This window comes from Phalangium opilio, unplaced genomic scaffold, assembly GCF_054372755.1.
Source record: "Phalangium opilio isolate 3A_F unplaced genomic scaffold, DU_Popi_V2 ptg000088l_1, whole genome shotgun sequence".
Taxonomy (NCBI): domain Eukaryota; kingdom Metazoa; phylum Arthropoda; class Arachnida; order Opiliones; family Phalangiidae; genus Phalangium; species Phalangium opilio.
This window is the reverse complement of record NW_028324193.1, coordinates 3,720,157-3,737,594: the sequence shown is the minus strand read 5'-3', so window position 1 is coordinate 3,737,594 and position 17,438 is coordinate 3,720,157. Positions and strand designations below refer to the sequence as shown.

The following is a 17,438-nucleotide window of genomic DNA, read 5'->3' as shown; positions in this document are numbered from 1 at the left end:
ACCACTCGCAACCTGAGCGAGTATCATACCCCTAGACCAACGGACCATAAATGATACTGAAACATGCTCAACTCATAGGCCTACCTTGTTGTTAGTTGCATTTAAATAGCCACTAAATTACTTCTGCAAAAACTCGGGTCCGTCCGGGATTTAAACCCGGGACCACTCGCACCCAAAGCGAGAATCATACCCCTAGACCAAAGGACCATGTGTGTAACAAAACATGCTCAACTCATAGGCCTACCTTGTTGTTAGTTGCATTTAAATAGTCTCTTAATTACTTCTGCAAAAACTCGGGTTCATCTGGGATCTGAACCCAGGACCACTCGCAACCTGAGCGAGTATCATACCCCTAGACAAACGGCCCATGTGTGTAAGTAAAACATGCTCAACTCGAAAGCCTACAATTTAACTAGTTGCATTTAAATAGTCACTAAATTACTTCTGCAAAAACTCGGGTCCGTCCGGGATTTGAACCCGGGACCACTCGCACCCAAAGCGAGTATCATACCCCTAGACCAACGGTCCATGTGTGTAACTAAACTTGCTCAACTCATAGGCCTACCCTGAAGTTAGTTGCATTAAAATAGACACTAATTTACTTTTGCAAAAACTCGGGCCCGTCCGGGATTTGAACCCGGGACCACTCGCACCCTAAGCGAGTATCATACCCTAGACCAACGGACCATGCGTGTAAATAAACATGCTCAACTCATAGGCCTACCCTGTGGTTAGTTGCTTTTAAATAGTCACTAAATTACTTCGGCAAAAACTCGGGTCCGTCGGGATTTTATCTCGGGACCACTCACACCGTAAGCGAGTATCATACCCCTAAACCAACGGACCATGTCTGTAACTAAATATGCTCAACTCATTGGCCAACCCTGTAGTTAGTTGCATTTAAATAGTCACTAAATTGCTTCTGCATAAACTCGGGTCCGTCTGGGATTTGAACCCGGGACCACTCACACCCGAAGCGAGTATCATACCCCTAGACCAACGGACCATGTGTGTAACCAAACATGCTCAACTCATAGACCTACCCTGTAGTTAGTTGCATTTAAATAGTCACTTAATTACTTCTGCATATCCTCGGGTCCGTCCGGGATTTGAACCCCGGACCACTCGCACCATAAGCGAGTATAATACCCCAAGACCAACGGACCATGTGTGTAAATAAACATGCTCAACTCATAGACCTACCCTGTGGTTAGTTGCTTTTAAATAGTCACTAAATTACTTCTGCAAAAACTCGGGTTCGTCCGGGATTTGAACCCGGGACCACTCGCACCCAAAGCGAGTATCATACCCCTAGACCAACGGACCATGTGTGTAACTAAACATGCTCAACTCATAGGCCTACCTTGTTGTTAGTTGCATTTAAATAGTCTCTTAATTACTTCTGAAAAAACTCGGGTTCATCCGGGATCTGAACCCAGGACCACTCGCAACCTGAGCGAGAATCATACCCCTAGACAAACGGCCCATGTGTGTAAGTAAAACATGCTCAACTCGAAAGCCTTCAATTTAACTAGTTGCATTTAAATAGCCACTAAATTACTTCTGCAAAAACTCGGGTCCGTCCGGGATTTAAACCCGGGACCACTCACACCCGAAGCGAGTATCATACCCCTAGACCAACGGACCATGTTTGTATCTAAACATGCTCAACTCATAGACCTACCCTGTAGTTAGTTGCATTTAAATATTTACTTAATTACTTCTGCGTATACTAAGGTACGTCCGGGATTTGAACCCGGGACCACTCGCACCCAAAGCGAGTATCATTCCCCTATACCAAAGGACCATGTGTGTAACTAAACATGCTCAACTCATAGGCCTACCCTGTAGTTAGTTGCATTAAAATAGTAACTAATTTACTTTTGCAAAAACTCGGGTCCGTCCGGGATTTGAACCCCTGACCACTCGCAACCTTAGCGAGTATCATACCCCTAGACCAACGGACCATGTGTGTAACTAAACATGCTCAACTCATAGGTCTACCCTGTAGTTAGTTGCGTTTAAATAGTCACTAAATTACTTCTGCAAAAACTCGGGTTCATCCGGGATCTGAACCCAGGACCAATCGCAACCTGACTGAGTATCATCAGAAGAAAATAGGGGAAGTGGGTAGCCGTAGCCTTGAGCCATACAAGTCGTCCAGTGATTCTCACTTACAATGGTCGATTCCCCTACCACCCTTAAAATTTGAATCTGGCCAATCGGCGCGAAGCATAAAATAGTACCAGATTTCATTGCGAACGCCACCATGTAGCGAACTGTGGAACTAACTTGTGTAGTCTGCTTATATTTCTGCTGTGCTTCAGTTTGAGTTAGGGTTACGTCAGGCAACGGGTTAATGCGGATATTGGTTTAATTAAGGACAAAAATTCGGTTATTTAATAAAATGAATGTCGTTAAGAGTACGCAGTGTGATTTAACGTACAAGGAAACTACCGATAAGAAAACTCAGGCTGTGTTGAAAGGAAAAGTAAGATCTACCCAAACCATTCCCAATGTTAAAAATCAAACTACAACAACTTGGATACAACTTTATTACTTTGAACTCTTCCCTATCACAGTTTAAAACTTCGGACAAGTTAATTTTTTCCCTGGAACTTAGAAATACCATTGTATTTAAAAATAAAGACATATTTTAAAATAAGTTATGAATTCAGTACTTACCACTCGATTCCAGCCTCTGCCATTCTGCCTGAGTGCCTCACTGCCTCTAGCAGACGCCTCTAGTCAGTTGGAAGGCGTAGGACCGTACTGTCCACAGAATTACGTCACTCGTGTGTTAATGCGCGTAAAAATCCTATCTCTCTTCACCCCCACGGGGAGGGAAATGGCGCGAAAAATCCGTAAACGGGACGCCTCGCGAAGTTGCCCAAGCTACCCACTTCCCCTATTTTCTTCTGGTATCATACCCCTAGACAAACGGCCCATGTGTGTAAGTAAAACATGCTCAACTCGAAAGCCTACAATTTAACTAGTGGCGTTTAAATAGTCACTAAATTACTTCTGCAAAAACTCGGGTTCGTCCGGGATTTGAACCCGGGACCACTCACACCCGAAGCGAGTATTATACCCCTAGACCAACGGACCATGTGTGTAACTAAACATGCTCAACTCATAGACCTACCGTGTAGTTAGTTGCATTTAAATAGTTACTTAATTACTTCTGCGTACACTCGGGTCCGTCCGGGATTTGAACCCGGGACCACTCGCACCCAAAGCGAGTATCATACCCCTATACCAAAGGACCATGTGTGCAACTAAATATGCTCAACTCATAGGCCTACCCTGTAGCAGAGCTGTGCTAATTAATTAGTTAGCTAATTGAATTTCTAATTAATTAGCAACATTTACTAATTGAAAATGGTAATTGAATTTTAATTACCTTAGTGCTATTTGCGAAGTAATTCTAATTAATTAGTATGAATCGGAAAGGTAATTATCTAATTAAAATTTAATTAGATTTTGGATTAACTAATTAGCCAATTGGATTTTCAATTATTCTTTTACGCCAATTTGTTGTAAAAAAATCGAGGAATTAACTCTTGATTCTTCTATTTGAATGTGAAAAAGCCTTATTATATCGATAAGGAAACCTTAGTGCTACTCTAAATTTTTAAGCTCCTCAAATATGAGAGAATACTAGTAGAAAATTTCGTAGTTCGCAACTGCCCCATTTCGAAATTTCGACTGTTTCACCTACTCGAATTAATAGTAGTGCGCATGTATTTACTACTCAGGAGTCCATTATAGGAACTGTGGCAAGAAAATGAAGAAATGAAACAAATTTTAACATGACGGAAGGCTCGAGGCTTGTCTCATTTTTGGCTTCCGTACCCGTTTTTCAATGGCATAAAAACATTAAACCTTGCATTACCAAAGTACTAAATTTTATGTTTACTTATGGTTTCTTTTTTACCTTAATTAGAAAATAGTAATTCTAATTAATTAGTTTGATAAATAAATGTCTAATTTCTAATTGAATTGAATTAGTTTCTATGCCTAATTGCTAATTGGCTAATTAATTAGTTCATAAATATTTCCCTAATTGCTAATTGGCTAATTAATTAGTTCATAAATATTTCCCTAATTGCTAATTCTAATTCAATTAGTTGTCAGCTAATTAGCACAGCTCTGCCCTGTAGTTAGTTGCATTAAAATAGTCACTAATTTACTTTTGCAAAAACTCGGGTCCGTCCGGGATTTGAACCCCGGACCACTCGCACCCTAAGCGAGTATCATACCCCTAGACCAAAGGACCATGTGTGAAACTAAACATGCTCAACTCATAGGTCTTCCCTGTAGTTAGTTGCGTTTAAATAGTCACTAAATTACTTCTGCAAAAACTCGGGTTCGTCCGGGATTTGAACCCGGGACCACTCGCACCCTAAGCGAGAATCATACACCTAGACCAACGGACCATGTAAGTAACTAAAACATTCTCAACTCATAGGCCTACCCTGTGGTTAGTTGCTTTTAAATAGTCACATAATTACTTCTGTATATACTCGGGTCCGTCCGGGATTTGAACCCGGGACCACTCGCACCCAAAGCGAGTATCATACCCCTAGACCGAAGAACCATGTGTGTAACTAAACATGCTCAACTCATAGGCCTACCCTGTGTTTAGTTGCTTTTAAATAGTCACTAAATTACTTCGGCAAAAACTCGGGTCCGTCGGGATTTTATCTCTTGACCACTCACACCCTAAGCGAGTATCATACCCCTAGACCACCGGACCATGTCTGTAACTAAATATGCTCAACTCATTGGCCTACCCTGTAGTTAGTTGCATTTAAATAGTCACTAAATTGCTTCTGCATAAACTCGGGTTCGTCCGGGATTTGCACCCGGGACCACTCGCACCCTAAGCGAGTATCATACCCCTAGACCAACGGACCATGTGTGTAACTAAACATGCTCAACTCATAGGTCTTCCCTGTAGTTAGTTGCGTTTAAATAGTCACTAAATTACTTCTGCAAAAACTCGGGTTCGTCCGGGATTTGAACCCGGGACCACTCGCACCCTAAGCGAGAATCATACACCGAGACCAACGGACCATGTAAGTAACTAAAACATTCTCAACTCATAGGCCTACCCTGTGGTTAGTTGCTTTTAAATAGTCACTAAATTACTTCTGCAAAAACTCGGGTTCGTCCGGGATTTGAACCCGGGACCACTCGCACCCTAAGCGAGTATCATACCCCTAGACCAACGGACCATGTGTGTATCTACACATGCTCAACTCATAGGTCTTCCCTGTAGTTAGTTGCGTTTAAATAGTCACTAAATTACTTCTGCAAAAACTCGGGTCCGTCGGGATTTTATCTCTTGACCACTCACACCCTAAGCGAGTATCATACCCCTAGACCAACGGACCATGTGTATAACTAAACATGCTCAACTCATAGGTCTACCCTGTAGTTGGTTGCGTTTAAATAGTCACTAAATTACTTCTGCAAAAACTCGGGTTCGTCCGGGATTTGAAACCGGGACCACTCGCACCCTAAGCGAGTATCATACCTTTAGACCAAAGGACCATGTGTGTAACTAGACATGCTCAACTCATAGGCCTACCCTGTGGTTAGTTGCGTTTAAATAGTCACTAAATTACTTCTGCAAAAACTCGGGTTCGTCCGGGATTTGAACCCGGGACCACTCGCACCCTAAGCGAGTATCATACCCCTAGACCAACGGACCATGTGTGTATCTACACATGCTCAACTCATAGGTCTTCCCTGTAGTTAGTTGCGTTTAAATAGTCACTAAATTACTTCTGCAAAAACTCGGGTTCGTCCGGGATTTGAACCCGGGACCACTCGCACCCTAAGCGAGAATCATACACCTAGACCAACGGACCATGTAAGTAACTAAAACATTCTCAACTCATAGGCCTACCCTGTGGTTAGTTGCTTTTAAATAGTCACATAATTACTTCTGTATATACTCGGGTCCGTCCGGGATTTGAACCCGGGACCACTCGCACCCAAAGCAAGTATCATACCCCTAGACCGAAGGACCATGTGTGTAACTAAATATGCTCAACTCATAGACCAACCCTGTAGTTAGTTGCATTAAAATAGTCACTAATTTACTTTTGCAAAAACTCGGGTCCGTCCGGGATTTTATCTCTTGACCACTCACACCCTAAGCGAGTATCATACCCCTAGACCAACGGACCATGTGTGTAACTAAACATGCTCAACTCATAGGTCTACCCTGTAGTTAGTTGCGTTTAAATAGTCACTAAATTACTTCTTCAAAAACTCGGGTTCGTCCGGGATTTGAACCCGGGACCACTCGCGCCCTAAGCGAGTATCACACCCTTAGACCAACGAACCATATGTGTAACTATACATGCTCAACTCATAGGTCTACCCTGTGGTTAGTTGCATTTAAATAGTCACTAAATTGCTTCTGCATAAACTCGGGTCCGTCCGGGATTTGAACCCGGGACCACTCACACCCGAAGCGAGTATCATACCCCTAGACCAACGGACGATGTGTGTAACTAAACATGCTCAACTCATAGACCAACCCTGTAGTTAGTTGCATTAAAATAGTCACTAATTTACTTTTGCAAAAACTCGGGTCCGTCCGGGATTTTATCTCTTGACCACTCACACCCTAAGCGAGTATCATAACCCTAGACCAACGGACCATGTGTGTAACTAAACATGCTCAACTCATAGGTCTACCCTGTAGTTGGTTGCGTTTAAATAGTCACTAAATTACTTCTGCAAAAACTCGGGTTCGTCCGGGATTTGAAACCGGGACCACTCGCACCCTAAGCGAGTATCATACCTTTAGACCAAAGGACCATGTGTGTAACTAGACATGCTCAACTCATAGGCCTACCCTGTGGTTAGTTGCATTTAAATAGTCACTAAATTGCTTCTGCATAAACTCGCGTCCGTTCGGGATTTGAACCCGGGACCACTCATACCCGAAGCGAGTATCATACCCCTAGACCAACGGACCATGTGTGTAACTAAACATGCTCAACTCATAGACCTACCCTGTAGTTAGTTGCATTTAAATAGTCACTTAATTACTACTGCATATACTCGGGTCCGTCCGGGATTTTACCTCGAGACCACTCACACCCTAAGCGAGTATCATACCCCTAGACCAACGGACCATGTCTGTAACTAAATATGCTCAACTCATTGGCCTACCCTGTAATTAGTTGCATTTAAATAGTCACTAATTTACTTTTGCAAAAACTCGGGCCCGTCCGGGATTTGAACCCCGGACCACTCGCACCCTAAGCGAGTATCATACCCCTAGACCAACGGACCATGTGCGTAACTAAACATGCTCAACTCATAGACCTACCCTGTAGTTAGTTGCATTTAAATAGTCACTTAATTACTTCTGCATATACTCGGGTCCGTCTGGGATTTGACCCCGGGACCACTCGCACCCAAAGCGAGTATCATACCCCTAGACCGAAGGACCATGTGTGTAACTAAACATGCTCAACTCATAGGCCTACCCTGTGGTTAGTTGCTTTTAAATAGTCACTAAAATACTTCGGCAAAAACTCGCGTCAGTTGGGATTTTATCACGGGACCACTCACACCCTAAGCGAGTATCATACCCCTAGACCAACGGACCATGTCTGTAACTAAATATGCTCAACTCATAGACCTACCCTGTAGGTAGTTGCTTTTAAATAGTCACTAAATTGCTTCTGCATAAACTCGGGTCCGTTCGGGATTTGAACCCGGGACCACTCATACCCGAAGCGAGTATCATACCCCTAGACCAACGGACCATGTGTGTAACTAAACATGCTCAACTCATAGGCCTACCCTGTAGTTAGTTGCTTTTAAATAGTCACTAAATTACTTCGGCAAAAACTCGGGTCCGTCGGGATTTTATCTCGGGACCACTCACACCCTAAGCGAGTATCATACCCCTAGACCAACGGACCATTGTGTAACTAAACGTGCTCATTTCATAGACCTACCCTGTAGTTAGTTGCATTAAAATAGTCACTAATTTACTTTTGCAAAAACTCGGGTCCGTCCGGGATTCGTACCCCGGACCACTCGCACCATAAGCGAGTATCATACCCCTAGACCAACGGACCATGTGTGTAACTAAACATGCTCAACTCATAGGTCTACCCTGTAGTTAGTTGCGTTTAAATAGTCACTTAATTACTACTGCATATACTCGGGTCCGTCCGGGATTTGAACCCGGGACCACTCGCACCCAAAGCGAGTATCATACCCCAAGACCAACGGACCATGTGCGTAACTAAACATGCTCAACTCATAGGCCTACCCTGTAGTTAGTTGCTTTTAAATAGTCACTAAATTACTTCGGCAAAAACTCGGGTCCGTCGGGATTTTATCTCGGGACCACTCACACCCTAAGCGAGTATCATACCCCTAGACCAACGGACCATTGTGTAACTAAACGTGCTCATTTCATAGACCTACTCTGTAGTTAGTTGCATTAAAATAGTCACTAATTTACTTTTGCAAAAACTCGGGTCCGTCCGGGATTCGTACCCCGGACCACTCGCACCATAAGCGAGTATCATACCCCTAGACCAACGGACCATGTGTGTAACTAAACATGCTCAACTCATAGGTCTACCCTGTAGTTAGTTGCGTTTAAATAGTCACTTAATTACTACTGCATATACTCGGGTCCGTCCGGGATTTGAACCCGGGACCACTCGCACCCAAAGCGAGTATCATACCCCTAGACCAACGGACCATGTGTGTAACTGAACATGCTCAACTCATAGGCCTACCCTGTGGTTAGTTGCTTTTAAATAGTCACTTAATTACTTCTGCATATACTCGGGTCCGTCCGGGATTTGACCCCGGGACCACTCGCACCCAAAGCGAGTATCATACCCCTAGATCGAAGGACCATGTGTGTAACTAAACATGCTCAACTCATAGGCCTACCCTGTGGTTAGTTGCTTTTAAATAGTCACTAAATTAGTTCGGCAAAACTCGCGTCAGTCGGGATTTTACCTCGGGACCACTCACACCCTAAGCGAGTATCATACCCCTAGACCAACGGACCATGTCTGTAACTAAATATGCTCAACTCATTGGCCTACCCTGTAATTAGTTGCATTTAAATAGTCACTAAATTGCTTCTGCATAAACTCGCGTCCGTTCGGGTTTTGAACCCGGGACCACTCATACCCGAAGCGAGTATCATACCCCTAGACCAACGGACCACGTGTGTAACTAAACATGCTCAACTCATAGACCTACCCTGTAGTTAGTTGCATTTAAATAGTCACTTAATTACTACTGCATATACTCGGGTCCGTCCGGGATTTGAATCCGGGACCACTCGCACCCAAAGCAAGTATCATACCCCTAGACCAACGGACCATGTGTGTAACTAAACATGCTCAACTCATAGACCTACCCTGTAGTTAGTTGCATTTAAATAGTCACTTAATTACTTCTGCATATACTCGGGTCCGTCCGGGATTTTACCTCGGGACCACTCACACCCTAAGCGAGTATCATACCCCTAGACCAACGGACCATGTCTGTAACTAAATATGCTCAACTCATTGGCCTACCCTGTAATTAGTTGCATTTAAATAGTCACTAATTTACTTTTGCAAAAACTCGGGCCCGTCCGGGATTTGAACCCCGGACCACTCGCACCCTAAGCGAGTATCATACCCCTAGACCAACGGACCATGTGCGTAACTAAACATGCTCAACTCATAGACCTACCCTGTAGTTAGTTGCATTTAAATAGTCACTTAATTACTTCTGCATATACTCGGGTCCGTCTGGGATTTGACCCCGGGACCACTCGCACCCAAAGCGAGTATCATACCCCTAGACCGAAGGACCATGTGTGTAACTAAACATGCTCAACTCATTGGCCTACCCTGTAATTAGTTGCATTTAAATAGTCACTAAATCGCTTCTGCATAAACTCGGGTCCGTTCGGGATTTGAACCCGGGACCACTCATACCCGAAGCGAGTATCATACCCCTAGACCAACGGACCATGTGTGTAACTAAACATGCTAAACTCATAGACCTACCCTGTAGTTAGTTGCATTTAAATAGTCACTTAATTACTACTGCATATACTCGGGTCGGTCCGGGATTTGAACCCGGGACCACTCGCACCCAAAGCGAGTATCATACCCCTAGACCAACGGACCATGTGTGTAACTAAACATGCTCAACTCATAGGCCTACCCTGTAGTTAGTTGCATTAAAATAGTCACTAAATTACTTCGGCAAAAACTCGGGTCCGTCGGGATTTTATCTCGGGACCACTCACACCCTAAGCGAGTATCATACCCCTAGACCAACGGACCATGTCTGTAACTAAATATGCTCAACTCATTGGCCTACCCTGTAATTAGTTGCATTTAAATAGTCACTAAATCGCTTCTGCATAAACTCGGGTCCGTTCGGGATTTGAACCCGGGACCACTCATACCCGAAGCGAGTATCATACCCCTAGACCAACGGACCATGTGTGTAACTAAACATGCTAAACTCATAGACCTACCCTGTAGTTAGTTGCATTTAAATAGTCACTTAATTACTACTGCATATACTCGGGTCGGTCCGGGATTTGAACCCGGGACCACTCGCACCCAAAGCGAGTATCATACCCCTAGACCAACGGACCATGTGTGTAACTAAACATGCTCAACTCATAGGCCTACCCTGTAGTTAGTTGCATTAAAATAGTCACTAAATTACTACGGCAAAAACTCGGGTCCGTCGGGATTTTATCTCGGGACCACTCACACCCTAAGCGAGTATCATACCCCTAGACCAACGGACCATGTGCGTAACTAAACATGCTCAACTCATAGACCTACCCTGTAGTTAGTTGCTTTTAAATAGTCACTAAATTACTTCGGCAAAAACTCGGGTCCGTCGGGATTTTATCTCGGGACCACTCACACCCTAAGCGAGTATCATACCCCTAGACCAACGGACCATTGTGTAACTAAACGTGCTCATTTCATAGACCTACCCTGTAGTTAGTTGCATTAAAATAGTCACTAATTTACTTTTGCAAAAACTCGGGTCCGTCCGGGATTCGTACCCCGGACCACTCGCACCATAAGCGAGTATCATACCCCTAGACCAACGGACCATGTGTGTAACTAAACATGCTCAACTCATAGGTCTACCCTGTAGTTAGTTGCGTTTAAATAGTCACTTAATTACTACTGCATATACTCGGGTCCGTCCGGGATTTGAACGCGGGACCACTCGCAAGTAGTAAGTTACCACACTTTTAGGCATGCAAATTAGCCAACAATGATCCAAATTTGCATAATTCAGAAATCCCACTTTTGACTATGCAAATTAGGATCTAAATTTGTATAATTCAGAGATCCGACCTTAAACATGTAAATGAACCGAAAATGATTATAATTTGCATAATTCAGAATCCCACGCCTGTCAATCAAATGCGAGTCACGTGTGAGTCACGTGTAGTGTTGTGACGTAGGTAAAATTTGTAAGATATATCAGCAACAGTGGTTGAAATTATATTAGTTCGGGACAAAACGTAAAGCTATAATGAACTGGGAAAAACTACGGCTCGAAACTTTTAAAGATTACCCCGTTAGTAATATAAGACCGTCAGAGTTTGCGAAACATGGTTTTTATTATTTAAAGAAGGGCGACGCCGTTAAATGTTTTTATTGCGATATAACATTACATAGTTGGAAAGCTAATGATAAAGTAAATGAGGAGCATCGGAAATATTCCCCGGAATGCCCAATTGTGAAAGGATTTTCGACATGCAACATACCCATACATTGTTCTATCGATGAGATAGGTAGAGATGTACCACCAACGGAGAAATACGTTTCAACTACAAGCAAATCCAAGACTGAAGAATATTGTAATAATCGATGTTGTACGCAGCGTGTTTTACAGGTTGTAAAAGAAAATGTCTGTTTAGGTGGGTTATTACTTATCCTTCCCATAACTGTACCTGTAGGACTTATTTGTGGAATGTTATCTATGAACCCAGGAGTAGCGCTTCTTGGTTTTTATCCTGTACTCTTACCTATTTTAGATCAGAATTTTTTTAAAACAGGATTGTGTCAATGGTGTAAAAAACAAATCAAAGGATGAAATAAATTTTTTAAAAAACAATGTTTATTTGTATTGATTACATCACGATTAAATTCTGCGATAAACATTCCAAAAATTTGGAAATAAATTTAAAAAGCGTGTTTCCATCTGTTCCAAGTCTTGACGATGATAATAATCAACAGCGTCTTTTGGAAATACATTAAAAGTGGGGTCATACGCTAATATTAGGTTTCCATCTCTATCTCTATCTTCCAAAATATCTGGAAGATATGGAGATCTTGTAATGAGAGTAAATTTATTTTTAAATTTTTCGAAAGTGAAAGTTAAAAACATTAAAGAATACCTATATCTATGCAATTCTTCAATAACTACGTTAATATATAATAATTTTAACAAATTAATAGTATAACTAATAGGTGTAATAATATATATATTCCAGGGGGTGTCATTGTATTGTCTGTTCTTTATGATCAAACTAGTGTTGAATTCATACAAAAGTTTTATAATTGCAGTATTTAATACCGATTCAACACTAGCTTGATCGTGACAAACGTATCCCAGAACGTGCGCTGCTGCATTCGAATCTTGACATTGATCAAGTTCATTAGGGTCGTATTTATGTATACTTCCTAGTTTACATTCCGTACTAAAAACGTAGCGTCCACAATTTCTGGTGTCGATAGAGGTCCATTCAAACCATTCACCATTTCGTAAGCGGGGAGATACACTTCGATAGTAAGATACTTTAACGATGTTGTTAGCGCACAAGTTTTTTAACATTTCACGACGTACAAGTTGATTAATAACATACTTTGACATTTGAATGTTTCCTTCAAACTTAATACGATTGTTCTCAATTTCGATCAAACATAATGTACCTAATCGAGGTATCGCGTTTGCACCTTCTGATTTAATACTAATAGGTTTGTAACACACGTAACTCGAAAACCGATGATTTATATTTTTACGCGATTCAATACCAAAAACGTTCTCCATTTTTGTGAATTTTTATTTTCACCAAAAAGGTAAAAGATGGTTCACTATCTTGTAAATTATAATTGACAGCGTTCTTTCTGGGGTTAAATTCTGCGAAAATAATTCCAAAAACTTGGAAATGAATATAACATTTTTTGTTCTATTTTTTGCAACTCTAGGCGTGCATAATCAATAGCGTCTTTTGAAAATACTTTAAAAGTGGGGTCATATATTAAACCGATTTTATCTCTCAAAATTCTTGGAATATTTTTAGATTTTGTAAAGAGATTAAATTTTATTTTCATTTTTTCGAAAGTGAAAGTTAAATCCATTAACGAATGATTAAATTTATGCAATTCTTCAATAACTACGTTAATATATAATAACTTTATCACATTAACAGTTTAACTAATACGGGGATCACCATTAATATAATAGAAGTAATCATCATTGCCATTTTTATCCTTTATGATCAAACGAGTGTTAAATTCATACAAAAGTTTTATAATTGCTGTGTTTAATACCGATTCAACACTCGCTTGATCGTGACACACATACCCTAAAACGTACGCTGCTTGACTCGAATGTTGACATTGATCAAGTTCATGAGGGTTGTATTTATGTAAACGTCCTAGTTTACACTCCGTACTCAAGATGTAACGTCCGCAATCCCTGGTATCGATCGAGACTACATCTCTCCAAAAATCATATCGGTTACGAGATACTTTAACAATGTTGTTGATCCACAAGTTTTTTAACATTTCACTCTGTACAAGTTGAGCAATAGCATACTTCGATATTCGATTGTTTCCTTCAAACTTTTTACGATTGTCCTCAATTTCGATCAGGCATAACGTACCTAACCGAGGTATCGCGTTCGCAGCTTGTGATTTAATACAAAAAGCTTCGCCACACGCGTAACTCGAAAATCGATAATTTATATTGTTACTTGAACCAAAAACCATGTGATGCATGCATTCTCCAAACCCGGAATCCATTTTTTGAATTTTTATTTCACTAAAAGGTAAATGATGGTTCACTATCTTGCAAATCCTTACCAATCCCAATCTTCACCTTCAAGTTCTAGGAAAGATGGATTGGCATTTTGAAAATCTTCGTAAGATTTATTGGTGGCATTCTTTGAAAAAATCACTTCATACACGTTATCAATGGATACATTGTCACGAAAGTGACCGGTTTTAGAAAAAGAGTATCGAACCTTAAAAAATGTATCCCTAAATCTAGACAGTGTATTTGATAAGGATGATTTAGAGTAATTGCCGAACCGTAAAGAATCGATTACAACACTAATATATAACAGCTTCAAGAAATTTGAGCTGAAGCTGTTAGATGTTGCGTAATTCTTGCGAAATGGGTTTTTATACGTCAGCGTAGAGTTGCATTCGTAAATGATTTTAACAATCACCGTGTTAATTACTGCTTGAACAGCCTCACTGTCGTGACAAACGTATCCCAGAACGTAGGCCGCCTCTTTTCGATGTTGACAACGCCAGTTTTGTTTGTTATAGTACTTGTGAATCCGACCTAGTTTACACTCCGTTGTAGGGATGTAAATACCACAATGAACCGTATCGATTTGACATAATGAGTCAACTGTACAGAAAGTGACCCAAGATAGTTCTACAACATAACTCTCCCGCTTGTTTTTCAAAATTTCTTCGCAAACGAGTTTTCTAATCACTGTGTGAGTTATTTTATACTTTCGCGCAAATTTCTGACGATTGTCTTCAATTTCGATTAGACATAACGTCCCTAACCGAGGTACGTTATTTTTACAATCATGTTCAATAATATTTTTTTCATTAAAATTGTACGAATAAATTTCTCTCATTTTTTGGGGAAGCTACACAAATAATAGTTTGGTTCCTCTTCACTGTCCCAGTATGAACACTCTTTTTCTTGGCGTTGAGCTTTGTAACAAAACTGGTTACAATTGATACAAAAAAAACTATTGTCCAGAATCGCGTAAGCGTTTTCAATATTGGTGATTAAAACTTTACCGTATTGTTTATAAATGGCTTTTTTAAATTTTTCACAATTATTGTTAACGCAGTAATGAATTTCACCACCAATAGATGAGAAACTAGCAATATCGTCTTTTTCACAAAAAAGACAGTTTAGATCCTGACCACTCTGTAACTCAGTTTGGCCTGTGGTATTTAATTCCGAAAATTGTTTTTCATTCAAGTCTGTGAAAAGAAATAATATCTTATAAGAAACACGCACGTTGTGAGGGCCTCTTTTAAAATTATACATTTATAATATGCACCCTTCTTAAAACGACTGATAAATATTTTTCGATAGGGACGCTCATTAATATGGACCCTTCTTTAAAGTCGTTAATACATAAAAAACCAACAGTTAAATATTTTTCTAAGAAAACCAGGGATGACCTCGACGCTCATTACAAATTCCTAACTAGACTTCTTAAGCTAACAACCTTGAAAATTTCATATATAAACTGAACGGATTTCAAAGTTTCACATCATAACGCAAAAAACTTTAAGTTTGAAAATATCTTCAAAGTCTAGAGTACTACTAGAAAAATGTGTCCAGCAAAATCTTTTGACTCAAACGCTGTTCAACCGGTTGAGGAATTGTAAGTTATTTTAGCTAGCAAGTTAAAATTATTTTTTAATACCGGATCTATTTTATATATAGCGCTCTACCCCAACTCTGGGATATCGATGATGAATTGGAAGTAGAACCAATCATCATCCACGAGGAGCATGATATCCCAGATGGAGTGGAGGAGGAAATAAACGAATTAATCGCGAGTTTTGATATGTTCGCCGAAGCGGACGACCCCGATGTGGTCTCTACCGAATCATCCTCGGATGAAGAAACGTAAGGTTTTAAATAAGTTTGAGGAATTGTAAGATACCTAACAAGAAATTTTTTAAAACAGCGAAAGCGAAGAACTTTACAACGCAATGATTCAAGAATACCCATGCATGCAAATTGATTTAAAGTAAAGCAAAATAAATTATTATCTAAAAATTAATAAACTAATACATGTTTTTTACAGTCTTAAATATCCCTATCCTACATTGTGTTCTTGTTGTTTTTCCACCGAATTTAATTCTCATGTCATTTTTCGTACTACTGAATCCCGCTATATTTTATACTTTTGCGCTACTCCTAATTGCCCTCTTTTCCGAACTATCATCTGCCTTACCTGGGATCAGTCTAATTTCTATCCCATTAACATTTTCCTAGACACCTATTTCCTTTCTAAATATAAAGCACACCGACTTCCCCTATACGAAAAAGATCTACAAATTGACTTAAAGTAAGTTGGAAATGAGTCTTATTGTATATAAAAACTAATTTTAACCTTATTTTATAGTTCTACCTACGATATTCCTACTCGCTGCCCTAATTGTTATTGCCGTACTCCAAACCACTACACTATCAGGGAAACTGTCTGCGTTCCGGAACGACGTACAACTGTCTACAAGCTCTACTTCTGTCCTATTCGAGAGTGTCCTTTATACCAACATCTCATCTGCTTCTCCTATCATCAAAAATATTATCCTGTTCATATTTTAAATAATTCTCATTTCTGTTTTCTTATTGATCGTAGACGCTTACCTAAATTATTATCTCAAATTAATTCTAAATAAAAATATATATATTATAACGAAACTTGTCTCTTATCTTTTTATATTAAGCTTAAACACTCTATAAGAATCCCCTCTCTTAAACAACCGTAGTGCCAAACATTTCTTAAAAAAGTAGTTAACCTTGACAACGCCCAATAATAATTCTTTTGAAATAGTAGATATCTCGGGGAAAACTTTATCATTTTCTTTTAACGCTTCATCCGAGAAAGTCTTTTAAAAAACATGGGTCTCCCTAGCAATAACGAAGAAGCTTCCGAAAACTAGTACGTTATTCTATCTTGGAAGTTTCTTATAGATTTTAAAGATTTGTCTTTTATACTATAGTTCTCAAACTCCGGATATTTTGGATTTTCCGCGTCAAAATGAAATGGAATTGGCTAGTATCTATCGGTAAGCGAAAAAATCTATTTTTTACTATAAATTTAAAAAATTAATAGTTATATACATTTTGTAGATTTAACTGTGCTTTTTCTGAAATCATGCCTTGCTCTAACTGTTTTTCGTCGCAATATCATATTGTATCCTATACTGTATTAGCTATTAATGGAATTGTTGACGCTTACTATTGTACTAATGTTAATTGTGTTTATTATTTAAAATTATTTTGCTATTGTACACACTCCATTTGTTTTATTCCTTGTCGCGGGTATTACGACGATTGGAGTACGCGATATGCCCAATTCTTGGGCTTACCACTATTTTTATAATGTT

The 17,438-nt window shown here is 40.1% G+C and overlaps 1 protein-coding gene, 1 long non-coding RNA gene and 11 other non-coding genes across 13 annotated transcripts; 1 reads left to right on the top strand and 12 right to left on the bottom strand.

Annotated features, from left to right (window-relative positions):
• Positions 1-616: 616 nt before the first annotated feature.
• Positions 617-687, bottom strand: TRNAP-AGG (transfer RNA proline (anticodon AGG)). Its single transcript has one exon. It is a non-coding gene; the product is annotated as a tRNA-Pro (tRNA).
• Positions 688-934: 247 nt separating this feature from the next.
• On the bottom strand, positions 935-1,006 carry TRNAP-CGG (transfer RNA proline (anticodon CGG)). Its single transcript has one exon. It is a non-coding gene; the product is annotated as a tRNA-Pro (tRNA).
• Positions 1,007-1,254: 248 nt separating this feature from the next.
• Positions 1,255-1,326, bottom strand: TRNAP-UGG (transfer RNA proline (anticodon UGG)). Its single transcript has one exon. It is a non-coding gene; the product is annotated as a tRNA-Pro (tRNA).
• Positions 1,327-1,575: 249 nt separating this feature from the next.
• Positions 1,576-1,647, bottom strand: TRNAP-CGG (transfer RNA proline (anticodon CGG)). Its single transcript has one exon. It is a non-coding gene; the product is annotated as a tRNA-Pro (tRNA).
• A 753-nt stretch (positions 1,648-2,400) lies between these two features.
• LOC149649125 (uncharacterized) lies at positions 2,401-2,924 on the bottom strand. Its single transcript, XR_016371673.1, has 2 exons — positions 2,686-2,924; positions 2,401-2,618 (listed from the first exon to the last, which is right to left on the bottom strand). It is a non-coding gene; the product is annotated as an uncharacterized LOC149649125 (long non-coding RNA).
• A 2,244-nt stretch (positions 2,925-5,168) lies between these two features.
• TRNAP-AGG (transfer RNA proline (anticodon AGG)) lies at positions 5,169-5,240 on the bottom strand. The gene has a single exon. It is a non-coding gene; the product is annotated as a tRNA-Pro (tRNA).
• A 407-nt stretch (positions 5,241-5,647) lies between these two features.
• Positions 5,648-5,719, bottom strand: TRNAP-AGG (transfer RNA proline (anticodon AGG)). The gene has a single exon. It is a non-coding gene; the product is annotated as a tRNA-Pro (tRNA).
• A 569-nt stretch (positions 5,720-6,288) lies between these two features.
• TRNAP-AGG (transfer RNA proline (anticodon AGG)) lies at positions 6,289-6,360 on the bottom strand. Its single transcript has one exon. It is a non-coding gene; the product is annotated as a tRNA-Pro (tRNA).
• Positions 6,361-6,446: 86 nt separating this feature from the next.
• On the bottom strand, positions 6,447-6,520 carry TRNAP-CGG (transfer RNA proline (anticodon CGG)). The gene has a single exon. It is a non-coding gene; the product is annotated as a tRNA-Pro (tRNA).
• A 728-nt stretch (positions 6,521-7,248) lies between these two features.
• Positions 7,249-7,320, bottom strand: TRNAP-AGG (transfer RNA proline (anticodon AGG)). Its single transcript has one exon. It is a non-coding gene; the product is annotated as a tRNA-Pro (tRNA).
• A 1,363-nt stretch (positions 7,321-8,683) lies between these two features.
• Positions 8,684-8,755, bottom strand: TRNAP-UGG (transfer RNA proline (anticodon UGG)). Its single transcript has one exon. It is a non-coding gene; the product is annotated as a tRNA-Pro (tRNA).
• An 886-nt stretch (positions 8,756-9,641) lies between these two features.
• On the bottom strand, positions 9,642-9,713 carry TRNAP-AGG (transfer RNA proline (anticodon AGG)). Its single transcript has one exon. It is a non-coding gene; the product is annotated as a tRNA-Pro (tRNA).
• A 6,145-nt stretch (positions 9,714-15,858) lies between these two features.
• LOC149649117 (uncharacterized) lies at positions 15,859-16,727 on the top strand. The gene is made up of 4 exons (XM_089849450.1): positions 15,859-15,948; positions 16,010-16,072; positions 16,130-16,393; positions 16,451-16,727. The coding sequence occupies exons 1-4, from the start codon at positions 15,887-15,889 to the stop codon at positions 16,725-16,727; spliced, it is 666 nt and encodes a 221-aa protein (XP_089705576.1). The 5' UTR covers positions 15,859-15,886.
• Positions 16,728-17,438: the final 711 nt, after the last annotated feature.

Bases quoted from the DNA above. Each gene is read 5' to 3' on its own strand.
- LOC149649117 (XM_089849450.1), top strand. From the start codon at position 15,887: ATGTTCGCCGAAGCGGACGACCCCGATGTGGTCTCTACCGAATCATCC. The intron at 15,949-16,009 runs GTAAGGTTTTAA...TTTTTAAAACAG, and splicing joins TCATCCTCGGATGAAGAAAC to CGAAAGCGAAGAACTTTACA. The intron at 16,394-16,450 runs GTAAGTTGGAAA...CTTATTTTATAG, and splicing joins GATCTACAAATTGACTTAAA to TTCTACCTACGATATTCCTA.